The sequence below is a fragment of the Festucalex cinctus genome, chromosome 1 (assembly GCF_051991245.1).
Source record: "Festucalex cinctus isolate MCC-2025b chromosome 1, RoL_Fcin_1.0, whole genome shotgun sequence".
NCBI lineage: Eukaryota > Metazoa > Chordata > Actinopteri > Syngnathiformes > Syngnathidae > Festucalex > Festucalex cinctus.
Window position 1 is genome coordinate 56,266,844 of NC_135411.1, and position 21,890 is coordinate 56,288,733.

Genomic DNA, 21,890 nt, shown 5'->3' on the forward strand with positions numbered 1-21,890 from the left:
CATAACCTCAAGTCACGTTTCCCACACTACGGGCGGCGCGCGGCAGTGAAAAGGTTGAGAGGGTGTCCGACTGTTTACATCCACTCATGACGGTTCCCACACGACGCCGGCAAGTACCGCGATGGCCGCCTCGGAGGCCTGCGCTCCCCGCGGTGTTTGCTTGTTTTATAATCTTTCGGTTTCAATGACTTCCTTTCTGGCAAGAGACATTTCCTGTCGGCTCCCCAGTGGCAAGTCAGAAGGTCCATAAAGTAAATTCCTTCTGTTGTGGACATAGTGGAGCAGGAGCGTGGGCGGGCGGCCTCCTCCGACTTCTAACCACCGCCGCTACCCCGTTTCTCATCAGGGGCTATAAATAGCAGGCGGGAAGCTGACCTGCAACGCAGGAGTAAATCTCAGCAGCAGCACTCAAAACTGCGTCATTAGCCCTGGGAAAAATCTTCAGTCCTGGGAAAACAGTGGGCTTACGCTCTGTGATAGTGATGGTTTGCATATGTGCAAAGCCGAGTCCCCCCCCCCCATGTGGGACAGCGACAGTGGGCTTGCGGTAATTTGTGAAAGTATAACTGTGTTAGCTACGTAGTGTGATATCATACCAGCGCAACACAACAAAACTTATCTAAGCTCTAATCATGATGCGAAAAGGGACTCAAACAGCGTTGACATCCATACTTACGGATACTTTTCAAACATATACTTTTCTACCAGCCTTTACTGACATATTTTACATTATAAGGGGATGACAATACATTTTGAGGGTTGTTACAAAATATTGACAATAAAAATAAACATCAGAATTCAAGTATGAAGATGAACACGTGCAGTTAAATCTCAGTAAAATTGAATTTGTAAGAAAAGTTCAGTTATTTCAGCAGTGAAAAAAAAAAGCTAATGGAGTGACAGCCATTTAAGAACCTGCTTCAACCTGCAATTGACCCCCTCAGTGAAGAAAGATTCTACCCGTCACTTCCTTTGCGTCCCGGTGTTCCTTCTCGGTCTGACTCCCGGACCGGTAAAGTGCACACATTTAGCCAAATATTAAGCACTTAAATAAGCTTAACTGTAGTGTCCCAGCAGAGGGCAGTCAGTAACGACACGGTATGCATATTTAAAATAGACTACATAACATCAACTTTCCAACGGTTGAAAGGGTCCAAATCAGAGCTTCCCTTCCTTAGACTCCATTTGTTTTGAATTAAAAGTTGGTAGTCGGCTACTAGTCGGCCTACCCATAATGTACCGCGCTGACGAGATGAGCACTTCATTTATAGTTTCTGTGCACCTTTTTTATTTTTTTTTTATGAAGACAAAGAATATACACACAATTGGTGGTGATTCGAGTGGCATCGAAATGGGAGTATCAAATCCAAATTTTTTCACTTGGATCAGGATGAACGACTTTTGTGTGTAGCCTACTGTCTCTTTAATGGTGAACTCAATGTGTATGACAGAGCTTGCACGCATCACAATGGGCAAGTGGTTTAGACAAGCTGTTAACACAGAAGTGGGTTAATTTATCTATAACAGAATATGTGTATATGATAGTGAGCCTGCTAACGAGCTTTAAATAAACTGTTCAGGAATACGGTCTTAATGATTAATAATTTTTTTTACATGGTAACTATTTAGCTTTGAGTCCACTTTATATGAGAGTTACGGACTTCAACCCTGTGGGAATGCCAGTTGACGCATTTAAAAGCAGCTTGTTTGCATATATCACATGGCAAATCATAATGAAAATTTTATTTGGATTCAAAGAGTATCACTGTTGCAAATCCTGCTGGAGTATGATTATGAACTTAATAATTCAATTATTAATTTCATTAAGTATAATAAAAAGTTGTATAAGGAAAAGAACAGCTCTTCAAGTAGGAATAGTTATCATTTAACCAGTTTTCAGCTGCAGTTTCTCTTTCTGTTCATTAGGTAGCATCCGCGCAACGACATACATGACTTGACCATACATGACCATCGAATCGCATTCTGCTACACTGTAAAGTGTCAATGAATTAATACATACAAGACTGATTATTGACAGTACTACAGCAAACCAACTTAAATTTCTGTTATATCCACTCAGCATCTGTGCTCATTGTGAAACTGTTTGTGGTGATCTACTGCTAGCTTGCTCACGTGACTTTCCGATAGAAGGTAAAGGCAATGCACTGAAAATAAGCCATAAGTAAAACAAAACAAAACATATACCTATGTTTTTTTTGTGATGCTATTGAACATAAAACACAGCAACACTTTTCCAGTACATTGCAGTAAGCACACTCCAAGGTGTGTCATATCTAGCTTAATTCCGATTTTTGGGTAAAATCAAAATTTTTTTTTTTTGAGGAAGCGTTCAAGTTACATGTTAATTGCGACCTCAGTCTGTCTGTCTGCTGTATGAACGTTATGCATCTGCAAAGTGGACTGCATGGGCAGAAGAAGATATGTCACTCACAACACTGTGTCTGAGAAAGTAAATATGTATGGTTCAGTGTGTCAGAGTCATATATTTTATAAGTCCGTCATCAGAGCTCATATTTTTTTTACCATCTCATTTCTACAGAGGAGTGATGCGGGAGGAGGTAGAAATAATATTTTGTGAAAATGAGGCAAGCCTGTTTGAGCTCCGCATCTCACAGAGATTCCCCCCCCCCCCCCCCCCCCCCTTCCTAACGCGCTTAATAAATGATCAGACTGAGTGGCTAAATCACTCGTATTCCCCCCTCTCTTGCGGAGCGCATTTTGGACTTTTGGTGACATAGTGGTCGAACATATGCAAACTGACCGTACAGACTGAGGTCGTATTGCAAAAAATTGGATACGTATCCGATATAGAACCACATATGAAAGCGCCCCAAGGTGGAAATTGAAAAAAAAAAAAATAAATCGGATTTGAGCCATTCAGAACGACACAAAAAAAGTCTGATAAAGTTTCGCATTTGTTAAAAAAAAATAAAATAAGCCGATCTGGGTCGCTTTTGCCTGCGGTGTGAACGTATCCTTAGAGACAAAGTTTATGTTCCACCACTTCCAGCAAATATCAATGACATGAAAGATCGAATAACAGCTGCAAATGCAATCAACATGGTAGACCACGACATCCTGAGGCGGGTTTGGCAGAGGAACTCTCATATCAGCGTGATGTTTGTGATGCTGGCGGGGGCCACATATAGCACTTGTAAAAAATGAAATAAAACTTGAAGATATGTCAATGCCCAAGCTAAAGTTTTCCATAGTTTTTCATTTTTAAAATATTGCGTGACGATTTTGGCTTAGTCTTTTTGAATCACCTGATATATATATATATATATATGTATACAAGAGGCACATATTGACAATTACAGACAAAAAATGACAATAGACACAAAATGCACCTCTATATCATATAAACGGGTCAGTTTTTAATTTTTTATCTTACCTGGCAGACATGCACATTCATAGGAATGCTCGCTAGTCTGGCGACAAGTGCCTCCGTTGAGGCACTGTGAGGGGGCGCACGGCTGGGTGGACATCTCACATGTGCGCCCACTATACCCGGGCGGGCATTGGCAACCAAAGGAGCCATGGGTGTTGATGCAAAGGCCGGCGTTGAGGCAAGCGCCGGGCTTGCGGCACTCGTCCACATCACTGCGGCAGTTCTTTCCCTGGAAGCCAGGTGGGCAGGAGCAGTTGTAGTGATTATTCCAGTTGGCACAGCGGGCGCCATTGGCACATGGACTCGTGGCACATGCGTCAATGAGTGAGCAGTCTTGGCCTGTAATTTAAAGATGTGTTCAATTGAAAGACTCTCCAAGAGCCGATCTTCCTAAGTGCCAGATATGACGGGTATACCTCTGAATCCCCTCCGGCACACGCAGCTGTACTGTGGGATATCGTTGACCACCTGGCTGATGCAAGCGGCCCCGTTAAGACACGGTGATCGATGGCAAGGATCCTGGTGCTGACAGAGCGGACCGGTGAATCCTGGACGGCATCTGGACAAAATGATTCACAACTGAGCATTAAGTCTTTGAGCTGAGTGCCAAAACAGGTAACAAGCAAAAACCCAAAGAAGCAAACCTCCAGATCCAACCAATTCCCATTACGTTCATTAATATACCGCATCTGGCATTCCAGACCCCGTGACGTGACACCTCCTTCCTGACTCATATTGTGGTGTGAGACTGCCGTCTACGCCCTGGAATCATTTCTTATTAGCGCCGGTTCCTTCAAAAGTGCAATGTGGTTTCGTGGAATGAGTGATGCACTCTCAAACGGAGCCAGGCCATATCCTGAAGGACAGGATTGACCAAACACACAATTTGCGTCCTCTCCAGCTGGAGAGACCCATTTTTTTCAATGTCAGCTAACATTCCTCCGTCGTTACGGCTTTTTCCGCAGGTCGGCTCGAAAGAATATATGAACACACCCAGTGATGGCTGCCAAGAAGCCAAAACGATTCCACCCCAGTGCCGACATGAGAAAAATGGGGTCGACACTCAGGACATGCTGAGCAAATAGGAAAAGGCAGCTGTGATATTTAGAGGAGACACTATCTGTTTTTACCTTTTACTTAAACATATCATCACAGGAACAAGAGTATCTGATTGTTCTCTACGGGCCGATGAGAGTTCAGACAAGGTTTGTGCTAACTGAGGAGGTTAGTTTGAGTTAGAAACCCGAAACCCAGATTGGAGCCTGTGGCTGGGGACAAGCCACTCTTCAAACAGGCTGTTTGACGCTGATGACAGATCAGTGACAGCTGGGTTTTGGTTTACCCCAAGGCTCTGTCTTTTCTTTCACTGGAGAAGAACCCCTGGGTATAATCAACAATGGATTTCCCTCTGTTCTCCTTTGTACAAGCATCATTTCACTCCATTATTGCACGCTCCTCTACAAAACAACAAACATTTTTTTTTCTTTCTTTTTTTTTGTCCGCAATGCTGTTTGTGAACAGGCCAGCCTTTCTTCAATATGACTGTTTTGATCTACTTTTGTTTGGCTTGCATTGCAGCGTTACAAAGACAATGGCATAAAGAGAAGCCACAGGCTTTGACACAAAGGAGAGCAATCAGAGGACAGTGCAGCGGAATGGTAACTATTAGTAGAGCCCAACCAAGCAGACTGCATCCTAGACTGATTGCCAGACAATCAAAAGCTGTCGTAATTGGGGCCCTGAGTTGAAAGTAGGGTTTGGTTCAGTTCCTATTCTCAGTAGCTGGGAATCAATACCGGTACTGAACAGCACCAATTTTCGGTACTTTTGTGCTGTGTTTGCAGTAATATATGTTAATTTATTTAACAATTAAAAAAAACAAAAAACAAAACAAAACTTAGATTCAACATTTATTTTTCTACTTATGAACTTTGACAAATAACAGAACATCGTGAATTTAAAAGAAATGAGCCAGAGGTTGAAGTAAAAATATAATTATATGTTACAATTATAAAGTATAAATACGCAGCGCTAACAATAAATTGATACAACGCGTGTAAAAAAAGAAAAATAATTGGATAAAAAGAATGGTAATAAAAAGAAAAATAATTGTATTAGTGTTGTCTTTGTTCCTTGTGCAGTTGTTTTTCAAGAACGCAATGCCTGACCTGTCGGTGTCAGTATCGGCACAGGGCAGCGCAGCCGAGCTCCCCGCACAGATGGCTTGGCTGAGAGAGAGGTGCCGAGACGTCCTCCCTTTCAGCCTCGCAGCGATCGCGGGGACCCGAGCACGTCGCCAGACCCCCCTGGCACCAGCACCAAGAGATCGACTCTGCCACGCGCAACCAAAGAATGCTAGAAATTTGAGACTTTGCCATCGTTACAATTTACTTCATATATTGTATTTGGCTTGGCAACGGGCAAGTCTCACTTGCTTCCAAACCCGGAAATGTAGACTGCCGTGTGAAATCCTGCGTGAGTGGGTGACAATTTGCTGGTGTGCATGCACTGCTCCGTTCAAGTACATCATGGAAAATAGCCAACTTTTTCACTCCGTGGAAAAGTTCAGTACCCATTCCTTGTTGAAAGGTGCTGTTTGAAAGTCATCTATGTGAACCACTAGACTAACATAACTCCAATTAAATACTTGACCAACTAGAAACCAAACATTGTACAATTTACAGTTGAGTGCTGGGATTGGAAGGTGAAGTTGGCTCTGCGACTTACCCCCACCCTCACAAAAACGCCAGCTTGCCCCCCTCCTCTCACTGCTAAGAGGTCAAATGTCAGAGGTCCCCGTCTGATTGTGATGATAATGTCACTCGGGCTGCAGGGCGAGGGGTGGGGCAACGCCGCAGGAGAGAATGTCTCCGGAGGCTGCAACTGGTGGATGAAGAGGGGGTAAGTTGGGGATGTGGGGGTGGTTTGGTCCAGAGGGAATGCCATGTCATATTTCCTGTAATCCCTTGTCCACTGCTCTGAAAACACAGTGTTCGCTCCGAAACGTAGGATCCCCGTCGCCCTAGTAACAGCGCAGACGAAAGAGCAAGCCTGACATTCAACCAATCACCCACCCGCCCCTTGGTACCCTTGGCTATTTGTCATGGCTTGGCTGGGTTTATTTAGAGGCAAATTAACTATGTCTGGAATCTAGGGGGTCAGGACAAAAATGAAACGTGGTGCATAGAGGGTGACTTGGCGATGGCCCATGACCACAGGCGGCTACAACACAAAAAAATAGAATAGATAAGGTTGAATCCATCGTGAGGTTGTGATATTTGACTCTAGTGGCAAGGGTAAAGGTTGTCAAAAGGTTTATAGAGCCACTGTTGTTTGAGACTTGCATCAGCTATTTGGCAGAACGGCTTCAAGCAGCTAGGGTTAATATCGAAGGAACAAACTAGTACTAATGCCTGATAATTTTGCTTTCCTCCCTCTCAAATATCCATTGAGCTTGCCCACTAAAAACATATTCTTTTGTCTAGACAAGAGTTATCATTGTTATAGATTTTGTATTATTATTATTATAAGCGGAGGTGGGCATTTCTGTCTCTTCGTCGGCCAAAAAAAGACACGGACTGAGCGGGTTTTCGTCCGTCGATCCGGGTCAGTACAGACGGTCCTTCTCAGTCTGTGTACTTTTACGAGGCTTCGCGTCACAAAACACTCGCCGAAAATATGGATGTCAATCAACGATGGAGCTGACGGAGAGGAAGAAGTGCCCACCTTTGGTTATAAGGCTTGAAATAAAAGCGGTTTTGTATAGCAGTTCTGAGGCAAAATGAGCGTTTTGCGCCGCATTAAACACATTGAATTGCAAACTGAGAATTAACTGCCCTGACGGTCCCAAAAAACTTCACTGTGCTTGACGCACACATGTGTAAGAGAGGCAACTTGCCAGTTGGCGGACGAGGCACGAGTAGTGCAGTGCTACTTGGGGTGCACCAGCTAGCTATAAGTAACAACGCACTTCGGCTGGCTACTGCTGTGGCTAAAAACTTTGCAGAGTTGTCTCCTAAATTACTAATTATCTAGCCTGGAAACCTGAATCATCACTGTACCAGCGAGTGAATCTGAACACAGTTGCTATCAAGCGCATTACTGAGCTGGGGCAAACCTAACCAAACAGACAGTGGAAAGAACCAAATTGCGCAGAGCAGAAGTTATGTCTTCTGGGCGCGTGCTCCGTATTTTGACCTAGTGAATTTGCCATAGTTGATGATTCTGCACATTCTTACTGTTGAAATGTGCAAGTAGTGCTTCTGCCAGTCTTATTGGTGGCATTTTCACCATAGAGACAGAAAATAACATGAAAACGTTGCAGCTAAATCAATGTACAGTATTCAAGTTAGGCGGCCTGAACGAATGGCTTAATTGTTAGTCCATTCATATATAAGTCTGTGATCTTGACACGTCTTCTTTTGAAATAAATGCTTCCAGTGCGTTCAGCTGCTGTGGTTTTTAATAAGAATGTGTTTCTGGTCATTTGAAACTGAGTTTAATGCTGAAGCAAAGAAACGATCACCTCGTCTGCCCTCCACTTTGAATGGACTTCCGCGCCGAAGACTGAAGTTGCTCACGAAGAATACGTCACAGCAAATAAACTAATTTTCTTGCCCGGTTCAACCGGGCCAAACAGCAGTCAATAGCAGTGGCTTATTGCCAGCATATATTAATTATCACCTTGGGGCGGCGAATAAGCTACACTTCTATTCTGATACGTATTGTTCTGACAAAGGGATGACGAGAAAAAACGGAGAAGTCATGCTAATAGCTAAGGTAGGCTAAGACTGATACAGCTAGCGCATTAACACTGGTTAATGCTTTGTTTGATCGAGATCGAGTCCACTTTTCTCAGATGTCTGGCTTGAATTGCGTTAAAGCGGAAAACATCAAACTTTGAACAACAAAATAGCAGGCAAATTAATAAGTGTCTGGACTCTGGGGAGAAAATGTACTCGCTAAACAGAAGCTGAACCGAAAATAAATTACGGTACGCTACATTGTATGACAGCTAGGAGGAGTGGCCCAAAAGGTTACAATATTAATATCGCATACAATTTGTTTTCATGTTTTCAAAATTTTTGTTTTGTTTTCAGTAACTATAATAACCTTGGTCTAGACTTGACTCATGGCCAGCGTGCCTCTCCCATAACCCGCAAATTCAACTGATACCAGGCAGCGCACAGCCTGGTCCTGCGACATCTAAACAACTCCTTATTGGACTCGACTACGAATTCCACACCGTCTGGGAACACGTCAAGGCCAGCAAGGGTGCCTTCGCTTCCACTTGGTTTTCTTAGACGCATGCGAGTGGCAGGTGCCTGCTGCTGTTGTGGACTGGCCCCCCGGTTGCCAACTTCTGACCTCTTAGGAAGAGGACGCCAGATGATGACGAGGAAGAAGTGTTTGAGTGGTGCGGTGCGTGGATGGTCAAACTGGCTGATCTCCCCTGTGTCAAAACATGACGGATTTTGCCAGCTGCAGTCCTCGGCACCAGGCATCTGTCCACATCTGTCATTGCACCACTGAGTGTCTAGCACTCTCTGAGACAAAATAACAACTGCTTTCTTCATGGGACACACACACACACCCACACCCACACCCACGCACACCCACACACACACGCACGCACACACACAAACAAATCACTTCACATGACTGAAGAGACACAACACCCTAAAGAAAACATGCATTAACCTTTGCTTTTAGCATTCTGTTCACGCAAAGGCATCACTGCAACACAGCATGCAGACAACCACATGCCTGAATACAAAGAGGAGAAACTTACAACCAGCGTGGTAGCATGAGCCCACAAAGGATGACATCCAAACAGGTGATTGCAGAGGAAAGAAGAAGAAAGCATTTTAACGAGAAAGAAGTAAGAGGTTTCATTTAAAATATTTCTGCGGTATGAACATTTGATTAATGGGAGCGAATGCTGTCACTGATGGAACCCAATGCCGGTTTTTCTGTTCTCTGCTTCATTGAAGCATGGGTAACCTGAGCTTATCCCTTCCCCTACAATAGCAGATACTCTGCCATGAGGTCAGAGGGCGACTCACCTGTGAACAAAGGCCCTGTAATCTGTGACACAGTTCATACTTGCAGTCAAGCTCCACAAAGCAATGCATATAGGTCATTTTCTCAGAGAGCATGAACAATAGACTTAGCATCTTCCTAATTTGTAATTTTGTAGAAACTAAACTCAAAATCATTCTTTACTGTGAGCAAGAACTACATTTATTCTCCCATTAAAGACCATAGTGACACAGCACTGCCAACTTGAGCCTACCCACATCCTCCTCCTTCCAGCAGCCCTTGGCTCTCTCTCTTTCTGCAAACAGCCACATTGGGGGTGTTGGAGAGTGTTTTGTGGCCCCCAAATAAAAGCGCTAAAGTAGTCAGAACTCCTTTGTATGATCAGGTTGGAAGGAGGAGGCAGGCAAGGGGGGGATCAGTGACCCAAGCAGCTAGTCTTTCAGGTCTGGGCTTCCATGCACCCACAGGCCCATGCCGTCGCATAGCAACAGTATCCCATGGAGAGAGGGAGCCTTAGTTGGTCGAAAAGGGGGTGCTGGGAACGAGGGTTTTGTGAGGACAGTTTGAGTACTTTGGAGGAACCACGGCTGCATGTGCAGGAAGCTTACGACACACGACCGCTTGGATCTTGTAAATGAATTCCTTCCAAAGCCTATCCCTTCTATCGCAAGGAAGTTTGTTTAAACAAATAATGCTAAAGGACACACAATGGGAACCATCGTATTGAAGTTGTCAATGCATGACCATTACCCTGCAAATATTAGTCACTTTAATTCTACTTCAGTAAACCAGTCCCATACGGCATGTAGTACAATCAATTCCTGCAATACTCATTCAAATTTGCCGCATTCGTCAATAGATTTTTGGAGACAGCTCCCTGACATTTTTCAAATAGTAGCAATAACCACATGACAAGCATCCCAAGGCTGAGGTCTTTCCAAACATTCTGCCTCAGACACAACCACAGCCCTCCTCCCCACCACCAAACCTAAACCAGATTTTTGCAAAAACAATGAAATTCAAATCAGAACCTTACTTTTTTTTCCCCAAGTCAACATGAAAGGCAAGGGCCTGCCCAGAATTCTTCCGACCCATCACCACAACAGCAACAGAGAATGGAGATAACTTTATTAACTTCTGAAGGCCTTTATTGTTGTTGAACTAAAATTAACCATACACCACATGGAAGAGGATTTAAAAGGTTTGATCTGAGAACACAGACAACCATGTCTGATACAAGATGAGTTGATGCGCAAGGAAAATATCTAAGTGATAATCCCTGGAGAGAATAATGATCTCACCTAGGGGTGCAATGATCTGTCATCCGGCCAATATATCGACCCCGATTTCCTTAAATTTGGGAAGATCGGTGATTGGCCGATCCCTTAAAAATAAACCAATCTTTTCCACCAATCTCATCTCCCTCCTCAGAAGTCTGAAAAAGTCAGCCACCATCCTCTTCTGCTGAGATGACTAATAGGATTTTCATTTTTATTTGAGAGAACGACTTCTTGTTAAGTTAAAACAACCCATTTGTATTATTTATCCGATATTTTTCAATGTTTTCCAATAAAACTAGATTGGAATACTGAAGGTATAAACTGCTTGTAATGGAAAAAAAATACAAATAAAAAAATCGGTATCTGCAAAAATCAGGGTCGGCAGGTCAGACTTTTTAAAAGATCGGGGTTCGGTGATCGGCCGGAAAATTGTGATCGGTGCACCCATTCTCTCCTGCTTTCTGTTGATGCAGTAGAAGAAAATGTATACAAAACCCTTTAAAAAAAACATATAATTAATCCTGTCACTTTAGCCCAGGATGAACTTAACCTGATGCTTGAGTAAGCTGCTGTGATTAAACAGGATGTGTGGAGCACAAAGGTCAGAAGGCAGAACTTCCTGTGGCAGGGCCTGGGAACCAGAGCTCCCAGTTTGTAATTATATACATATATCATCCTCCTTATATTAGTTGAAAACGTAATGGTGATATATGAGCGATGAGCTTCCTTTTAAACCATTTAACGAAAGCTTTCTGCAATTCATTGTGGCATGACTCTTAGTTAATTGCAAAGTCAAACATTCCAAAGATCAGGACCTCAATGAGACTGCATTGTCGAAGGAATTCCTGAATAGGTTTCCAGGCTGAATGGATGGGAGGTACAGACAATAACCTGTAACTTCCAGGACAGGAGAACCTTAGCCAGCATTCCTTTTCTAATATGCTGCCCAAAGAAAACACCGACTAGCTAGCAGGTGCTGTGGACAAAGAAATAGTCACTCTCCTTGTGTCCAGACAGATAGATAGGAAATATGTGACCTGGCATGGATGCATTTTGCAGTGGAAGAGCTGCTCAAGTTAGTGCAAAAAAAAAAAAAAAAATCAACAGACTCATCTGACTCAAACAAATCCACTCATTACTTTCTAAAAAGGTATTATCATCTTATGAAAGGAAAGCATCCATACCATCAGGATGTTTGTAGTATTGTACACTATCAAAATACAAGCCGCATTACATCATGTCATGAGGGCCTGGGAGTAGCTACACGATCACAACACAACACTCATAATTTATATGCTAACTCGGCAATCGAGGCCAAAGGGAACACATTCATAAATAAAACACAATATCAGCCAGCGCTTCCAATGCAGGCCGCACAAGACGCAACTCTACAGTACTATTTTTTGCTTTTTAGCTCATTTGTCTTTTACATAGATCTAATACAGAACAGTGATTTCTTTCCGAAAATAATAAAGTACACAGCAAAATCACCAGTGTTAGATTAACAGTGTTAAATCTAACACTAGAAAAGTGTTTGTGTCCACGCCAATGAGTGTAAATCTGACACAAGTGTTACTTTTTTCACACTTAACCAATGTTACTCCAACACTGTATAGTGTTCAAACCCTACACTGGTAAACTCTGAATAGTGTTGAAAGTGCTCTACACTCGTGTCAGTGTTAAACATTTCATTCTGCCAAACTACACTTAACTCAACTCTCGTGTTTAAACACTAATGAGTGTATTGCACAAGTGTCAGTGTTAAAAATTTAACTCAAACTACACTTTACTCTGGGATAGTACTTCACTTATATAGGATTTTTCCTCAGAAGGCCCTCAAAGTGCTTTACATTTTGACTACTGATGACACAGCATCGGGAACAACTGGGGGGGTCAGTATTTTGCTCAAGTACAATTTCACAACCCACACTCTCAAGGAGGCAACTACTCTACCACTGAGCCATGCCGACCCAACAACAACTGGATGTATCGCTATTGAAATGTCGACAGACGCTGGAAAATGGGAAAGTTTCTCCTTCACCGGAAAAGAGGGTGTGGTCAATTAAACACTCAAGGTAGTGCTATTCAGATTACACCCAATATCCACCCCAACACTCAAGGAAATTTACTCTGACAGGAGGTGCGTTTCCATTACCCTCAGTTTTGCGCAAAAGGCATGTTTCGCAAAAGTAAGCTGGTAATGGAAACACCGGATTTTCGAAAAAACTCTCAAATATCGCAAAAAAGGTTTTTGCTCTCTCATGAGGTGGTTTTTGAGACGTATCGAAAAAGTAGTATTTCGCAAAAGTGTAATGGAAACACTTTTTGCGCATTAGTAGTCATGTGACACCCGCCCGTCACGGAGGAAAGGACTGTAACATGTTGTTTATGTGCATTTTTATTAAAATTGCAATTACTATTTGTTTTGAGAAATATTAATTTCGGTTTTGTATTTTAGTTTTACATGCTGAAGTGATTTGTATCGGCTACTGCACGTCATGAGCGCAAAAGAAAGCGAGGTGTAATCGAGCGAGCCACCTTCGAAAATTTGAAGGAGAGGAGAGCTTAAAATCCTGTCCTGACATATGTCTGGTTAATTTAGCAGAAAACATCAGAAACTTTTTAACAATTTGTAACCCGCCTTTTACCCAGCTTCTGCATGGGGACAACAACATTTTAGGATTACAGGAAGTAGGAAGTACGCGGGCACTCGCTTTCGTGTCAGAACTGCTTGCCGACTGCCGAGGGACACACACAACAACACCAACACTAAATGCACGAAACCGCCCGGTGAGGGTTGAGTGTTTTTTTTTTGTTTTTTGTTTTTTAAAGTAATATAACTACACCGGGCGTCCGTCTACCATAAACATCATGAGCACCTCCTACAGAACAGCGAGGTCTCGCGAGACGGGACATTCTGAGAATTGACCCTCAGAAGCGAAACTCTCTTCAATGGAAAAACCGACAATTCAAAATTGTACTTTATCGAAATAGTACAATATCGCTTTTATTTTTGCGAAAAAGGGTAATGGAAACGCACCTAGTGTTAAAATAACAATGCTTACTGCATATTTGATTGAACACTGGAAATTTAACAATGACCAATTTGCTGTGTACATAAATAAACTTGTCACACAATCTTTAGTGTCTCATTTCCGCCCTCTTTATCCAAGGACAAGAGCCAAATTTTCATTGCACTATGAAGCCGTTACAGTTGAGCTCTACAAACTGCCTAGCAACAAGTAGCAGAGCAAACAAAATATGAATAATTTGTGCAATTATAAAACTGCCACCGAGGTAAGATTCCAAGTCAGATTTTTTTATTTTTTTTTTTATGTTTGGAAGGATACATTACAATTGAATTGCCATGTTTTACATTTCAAAAGGAGAAATTGAAGTTTTCCTACTAGGTGGTTGTTGACCCGCCATTATTTTTTTCATGCAACGAAGGAATCCAAGGTGTCCCGCAGAGGCTGATGTCAACATGTGGCAACTGAGAGTATCAGCAGTCCCTCCGTGAGAGAATTAACATGTGCTAGCGAGCTAGCAAGCTAGTCCGTAACTCGGTGAGCTTGTCTCCCACAGCATGGGGGCCGGCATGCTCCTCAATGGCAGCACCTGGCACTGCGCTGTCCCTTTGTTGAGATCTGACTTCACTGGATTACCATCACAACATCCACCAGCTGTCCTCTACACTGAGGCCCCCTCCTTTTCCTAGCCAGACCCCCGCTACATGTTCACCACCAACCTCGCACCCCCCTCCCAAAAGTCCGGCTCCTCCAGCTGGATCCTCTCAGAGCGACACTCTCTCAATCTGCCTAATTATCTCTCCAGCGCTAATACCGCTGCCGTCGCCCTACCCAGGCTGCATGTTCTTGAAAATATTTGCTTTCATTCACTTTCATTGGAATATTTTTGCTAGATAACACAAATTAAATGAGCTTCGGCTGCATGATAGGATGTGAAACAGCGTGTTGATGTCCTGCTCCTCAATTTTAGTTATAATAACAGGGAAACCAAAGCATCATAAGTCCCTTTTCTACCATTGCCTGTTGGACCCCTCACAAAACAACTCGAGCCCTCAATAGCTAAATTTTTCGCCACAGCAAACATTCAGTTTGACAAGTTTATGTCCATTTTTCTTCAGTTCTTGGTTTTGTTTCTATTATTTAATCCTTTCTTCACATTTGTCAACTTTTGTGGCCTATGTTTTACAGCCATTTAAAATGAGGTCTGTTAGCTCACCTTCAAAATGTGTCATATTGTGATGCAATCCACACCTCCATTGTCAAGCTCAATCACTTTTTTTTTTGTGACTAAAAGTCTAATTCATGCTATTTGTTTTTGCCATTAAAACTAGTTAGTAAGGGTTGGACTTTGTTCTTGTGGTCTTTAGTGACTCACCTGTACAGGAAGTCGGAACACTCGGGAGTCATAAAGTTTTTTTGATGTGCCGCCGCTAAACTGATACAGCATGACCTCATGGCTGTATGGGACATTAGATACACCGCTATCTGGGGCAATAACAAAGGCAGTTGCTATATATAAAGTATGCATACCATTGAGGAAGGCCGCAAAAGTTTGGAACTACTTTGTTAAATTCTTTAAGCTACAAATACAGGCTAGCAGAAATTGCATTTTGGAGGCAAACTTCCAAATTAAATCCAGTTTCTGTGGCTTTTCTTTCCTGCGCCCACTTTGTGCACTGTGTATCAGGTATCTGCAGGAAGAAAGGATCTTTTCTACTCCTGTACATCTTTGTTCTTTTCTCTTGGTTAGGGGGGAGGTAATCACCTCAGTATCCAACTGGTCCAACAACTCTGTGCTTAGCTACCCTTCCCTGCTACAGTTTGAGCTTTGATGTCCTCGGTTTGCGGGAGACGCATTCTTTCTTTTCAAATGGCACTGCAGTGCATCCAGATGCTCATCCTTCATTAAACAAAGGGCCTTGCCATTTTGTTCTTATTTAGAATTTCCTGGCTGCATGAAATTACACATTGACCAATTTAATGGCACTCAGGCCACCTCCCAACAGCAAATGATTGATCAAATGTGGGAGGTGGTTGCTGCCCACATTGTCCGGCATGCGGTCATGATACACGTGTTATGTCGATCTGCCGATTGGTAACTGAGATTTACACATAGAGCAGTAGAAAAGAGGATTACTCGTCTTAAATATTCCTGATGTGTCGTCTGCCCTCTCATTCCACTGAAAATGAGGGCCTTTTGGAGGGAAGCAGGTGGTGGAGACAGCTTCTTTTGAACCGTATCTCCTCAGTGTAACACTCAAGCATGTTCATCAAAAATGCTAATGGGGGTTTAAGAGGGGACAAGTGACCCCCAGGCAAGACACTGTAGGCTATTTCACTTGACTATTGTCGCAGTTTTTCCCACACAAACCTCCTTTTCCACCCCAACCTCCCCCTCCACCCTCAGCATTTGAAAAACAAAAGACTTATCAGTGTCAAAAGATGCCCAAAGCAAGCGGGAAATGAGGACACTTCAATTAAATGAAGGGGAATTAAATAAAACCTCTGTGTGAAATTGTTTCTGTGGAAACATTTAACAGGTGCAGCAGAGGCATGTGGAGACTCGCTGATGCTAGGAGGCAGGATAATCCATTAGCAACCGCCACTTTCTCTGTAAGTCAACTAAAAGCAGGAATATATATCCCGTTCCCGAGATAAGGAGAGGATGAGGCAGTTTCTGGAAAAATGAACACTTCTTGTTGAAAGAGCTACAAAAAAAAATTGTTGAGTGAACGTAATGATTCTTTTCTCAAATGAATTGCACTTACATGCATCGGGAGGGCGAATCTATGCATGTCCCTCCGTTTTCACATGGCCTGGATTTATCTGTGCATCGAAAACCTGTGGGAGATGTGAGAAATGACTTTTATGGAACCCATGCAGCAAATCTCCAAATCATGAGACACTACTGCAACTTGAAGACAAAATGATGTGACCTTAGTCCTCCCTCTTATCTGAGTTCAGCCATGCAACAAGTGGCATCCTGCAGCTTTTCTGTTTATGAACTTTGTCAGGACTCACTTGTAAAATAAAATATTCTACAACATTCTTTTTGTGCCAACATGATTATGTTTAAAGTTTTTGATTCTTTAATAGCAATAAATGCATCCCTCAGCTTTAGTTAAAATAAAAAGTTAATGTAAAAAAATAAATAATTGGAACATAAATTCTACAAGACGGGCTCCTTGGTGTACCTACATTTTAAAAATACTGCATTGCTAAATTAGCACAACAGCAGTGGCGTTCTACATACACTATTAGCATGAAAAAAACAGGTTCATTAGCATTGAAACGCTTCATGGTCGTACTTCACACTACATCACTGTATTAATACAATTACTGTACTGCATTAATACAATTGTTACACATAATAGCCTATCATTAGCAAAGTAATTAAAACGGCAATAAATTCAATCTTGAAATGAATGCAAAGAGACCCTCTCCTCTTTAAAACAAGGTGACCATATCTCGACATGTCCAGGGAAACACCACAGTGCATTAGAAGCGTTATTTACCTTCAGAAAGGTGCATAAACAATAAAAAAGACAAAATAATCCACGGAATATTCCTTCCCATTTCGGTGGAAAAAGTTTCCGGCACTTAGTGGCGCCCTTTTCAGTCCAAATACATCCTTGAGGAATCAAATTGGCGTGAGAAAGAACGCTCCGGAGAGTTTAGGTCGTGACACGTTCTTTGTCATAAAGTCGACCGGGAAGAGTCGCGTTAAGTCCTGCGGACAAAAAAACGTCCTCCGCTGCTCAGCCACCGCGTATCCTCCTCGACTGAGATCCCTCGGAAAACTTTGGCTGCACAGCAAGAGGCTGTAGCAGCACACAGAATACACTCCGCCTTTCTCTCTCCCCTTTCTCTCTCTCCTTTCTCTCTCTCTCTCCCTCTCGCACACCTATAGACCCTTCCAGCTGACGTCACCGCTTAGTTCCCGCTACGCCTCCCGGAGGGCAAACATCCCATAACAAATTAATGCAGAGAGCTTGATTTTCTTGAAAGGTCGGAAATATTTCAAGTGTCACAAAAAACGTCCCGAGGAGGACACTAAATTAATGCGACTCATTGAAACCAGTCGTTTGGAGCCGCTAGCTACGAAAAATGGAGTTTGTTGGAAGGCAAAGTGGAAGTGGAAGCCTAATGCTACGTTCTCACCAAATCCGAAAAGGCGAACTGGAACGCTTCATTCGCGAGCGTTTCACCGCGTAGAGTGTTTTTGGAACGGTTGCTGCTCATTCGCGCTTACGTGCTCATCGGAGCGGAGGAGGCGTGTCCCTTGGTGAACAAGGAAGTGAAGAACTTTAGCGAGTCAACAAAAAGTGAGCACCGCTAACTACTTTCACTTCTTTCCTGGGACTAAACAGCCATGGCACTATTTTCTCCTTTTTTGAGGTACGTGATAGCACTTTCGCTTTTTTTAGTGGCAATCGGGCGGCTGGCATTTGAGCTAAAAATAGCTTTGGCGTTAATAATAAGCACTGCTGCTAACTCGGTACAGTTCAAAAGCAAGTAAACAGACTTACCAGCACTTTCTTGATCATCATTCTGTCACGGCTGGCCGTGTTGTTGCGCTCGGGGTGACAATAGAGAGGACGCTGTGTGTGACGTGGTCCGTACTCGAAGCCGATTGGCTACCGCGAGGCGAAACGCGAAAAAAGTTACATTTTTTGAACTTCGACGAATATGCGAATGTGCGGATTTTCGTCGCGAATGTGCGGATTTTTGCTGCTGCGCACCGCGTCCCAACGCGCGAAACGCGTCTTCCGCGCCGCCACACGCACTTTCGTTCCGTTGCGTGCGAACTCCATTGACTAACATGCAAACGCGCCACCGAATCGCCGTCCCTCGCTTTTGGTGAGAACGCAGCATAAGGTATGATGTTATTGGTTGAAACAGTATATCAATCACTACTTTCATGGCGTAACTTGTCATTCATTAAATCGTTTGTGTCTGGATATACTCGCCTTGCTGTATATCAAAGTCTTCAAGCTATCTTAACTTGCTTGTTGCTAACAAACAGACTGCACAATTACTACACATTCCTCAGCAGAAATCAAACCTGAGTTAAAATGTCAATTGTGATAATCGTTAATCCTTAACTTTTTTGTTTTTAAATTTACTTGAATACTTTTGCAAAAAAAAAGAAGTATGAATGCTTGTTTCACTAAAGATAATATATGGCACATTCATCACGTCTGCCTCGAATTTACAATCAGAGTTTAATGTTATGACTCGGGCTGTCAGAGTTAAAGCGTTAATAGATTAATTAATCACAGAAAATTGTCGCATTAATCACGTATTAACGCAGATTAATCGCACTATTTTTTTGGACCGCACTTGAGCCTTGAACATAACCGCGGATGTTTACATTGAAGACTGCGCAGGTCAGTGATTAGTTCAATGCACGGCATTTCCTACGCCTGTTGTTCCAAAATGAGCTCCAGTTGGTGTGCTCGGTGATAAAATGCATCAATAATCCATTATTTTTCATGTTATATCTTGTTTTTATGAACGCGCAGGCAAATTACGGCATTTGTTCTAGTGTGGATGCCGTAGTTGGTGATCCAAGATGGCCGATCTTCTGCGTGTGCGGGTCACCGATTGTGCAGGGGTCACCGATCGCATCTTGACAGGCGGTGATGTGGTGCCAGATTCTTCGAGACAGTCATGACGGATGAAGTGCGCCGTCTTTCGCTGTCATTTGTTTCATGACTCTCGTGGGTTTCCGTCGCCCTCACATGTGTTCTGATGCATTTCATCGGCTGGGGGACTGAGGTTTGGGCAGGGCAGGGCAGGGTGCGTGTCCGCTTTCCGGCTTTGGGGGTGGAGGCGCACTGTTGCGCTAAGCCCGGCCGGCTCGGTTGCGGTACCGCTCCCGTTCAAAATATGTTAACGTATGGAGCACGTTTCAAGCAACATTTACAGACAGAAATTTCTGTTCGCCGTTTTCACTCCCTGGTTGTCGTATTCGATAACGAAGCCGAAAATTATTCCACACCACTTCTTCAAACTTTCGTCTGTCATTTCCGCAACTCGCGCTTGTTTTTCCGCTTTTGTGTGAGGGGGTGAGTGAGTGGAACCGCAACACTGATTGGACATTAGTTTGTCGGGAGGGCTTTTCTGTAGCCGGCTGCTTCCGCTTGTGGACACTGGACAGGTACACGCACACACAGTGGTGTGTATAGCGCCAACACAAATTTGTTGCGGACCAAAGACCCGCGTCCATAAGGGCGTATTGTCCCGCGCAGGACGGTACGGTCCAAGACCGAGAACCGTTGCTTCCCTAATTAAAACATTCCAGTATACATGACAATATGCTGTGATTCATTCTCACTTCTGATTCAGCATTCATTCATGCAGTAACAAATTTTACGCTGGCCGATAATGGACGCCACACAACACAAGTTCGCCAGGACACTAGGTGGTGCGACTGGAAGGGATGGACCAGTCCTTTGTGAGCAGGCCTTTTTGAAAGACATGAGAACGAGTCCCACCTATGTTTTTGCAGAGAATGAAAAGGTAAATTTTACCTGATATATTTTTAAACACCTGGGCTTTTACAGTATTATAGAAGAGCAATATCCATCCATCCGTTTTCTTGACCGCGTATTCCTCAAAAGGGTCGCTGGAGCCTATCTCAGCTGGCTTTGGGCAGTAGGCGGGGGGCACCCTGGACTGGTTGCCAGCCAATCGCAGGGCACACAGAGACGAACAACCATCCACACTCACAAGCACACCAAGGGACAATTCGGAGCGCCCAATTAACCTCCCATAATACATGTCTTTGGAATGTGGGAGGAGACCGGAGTACTCAGAGAAGACCCCCGCGGGCACGGGGAGAACATGCAAACTCCACCCAGGAAGGCCAGAGCCTGGACTCGAACCGGAGTCCTCAGAACTGGGAGGCGGACGTGCTAACCACTCGTCCACCGTGCCGCCAGAAGAGCAATAATTTATTTTTATGAAAAAATATTGTGTAAGGATGACTCAATTTCATACAGAATAACATCTACTTAATATATAGATCACTGGAAATGTCATCTTGTTTTAGGAGGGGGGTGAAATAAAGTCTTAAAGGAATCTTATAATGATTCAACACTGCTCCTTTTAAAGGGTTCTCACTGAAATCCTTCCAAAATGGAGTCTTTTTCTCATTAATTTTGAAACATTATCATTAAAACTTGTAAACTAAACATGGGAATTTTTCTGTCATGACAAGGAGCAAAGTCCAAGAAACAGCTCCCGAGAATAACAAAAAACGGGGTATAATAGTTCATTTGAATTCAACGTTGCACAGCTTGATTTGCACTAAGCTTTGTGGAAGGTTGGCACATGTTGGTGAGAATATAAACACAGTTAATGCAGACACTGGAATTTATTTTCATTGTTTTAAACTGTGCTGCGTTGGCCCCGGCCCTGGAATGTAAATGGTACTGCCATGTCTGTCCAACTTTGACCAATAATAACTGGGGACGTTTTTTGCATTAATCAACATGGCAAACAGTAATAATCGTTTTTAAAAAGATATCTGTTGTTACACAGCATATACAGTGGTGGAACACTTCCAGTACCGTGCATGACTACACTCTGGTTTGTTTCTGTTTTTACAGTTTGTAAATGACAGATAAGATTGCTAACTATGTGGTTGCCAAAAAAACAACAACAAGCCTCCCTCTTCTAACATCCCCCTCCACACACTGCACTCCCACCATACACCTCATATCAGCTTGCACCTTGTATAGAGCCTTGGTTGTTCTGGGGCCAGCACGAAGCCACTCTCTTCCAGAGACAATAGCCTTGATTTGAATCATAAAAGCGGTCCGGCATTATGACACAGTTTCTCCCCACAGGGGAGGGCGGCACACTAATATTCAAGCACACTGCCCGGTGCCGCCGTCCCACCATCACCACACAAGAGCTGGCCTTGAATAAATTTCAAGCATGGGTAAGGACGTGAATGCAGAGGGATGGTTGGGAGTGAAGTTTGTTAGTGCAGTGATGTCATTTGGAGGAATCTGTGAAAAGAACTTGTTGGGACTTTGGGCTCTGGGTGTAGGAGTGGAGCCGTCACTTAGCTTCGGTGCCGGTTGGTGTGGGTTTGCTCCCCACCTGGGAGACCAC

General features: G+C 43.3%; 1 protein-coding gene across 1 annotated transcript in view; it reads right to left on the bottom strand.

Moving 5' to 3' along the window:
* The window catches only part of notch3 (notch receptor 3), a 44,906-nt gene extending 27,300 nt beyond the window's left edge, over positions 1-17,606 (bottom strand). The window contains exons 1-4 of the mRNA XM_077496111.1: positions 17,279-17,606; positions 16,532-16,604; positions 3,829-3,971; positions 3,416-3,751 (exon numbers count right to left, since the gene is read on the bottom strand). Coding sequence (XP_077352237.1) covers positions 3,416-3,751; positions 3,829-3,971; positions 16,532-16,604; positions 17,279-17,339 — 613 coding nt within the window. The 5' untranslated portion in view covers positions 17,340-17,606. The remainder of the gene's footprint in view (positions 1-3,415; positions 3,752-3,828; positions 3,972-16,531; positions 16,605-17,278) is intronic.
* Positions 17,607-21,890: the final 4,284 nt, after the last annotated feature.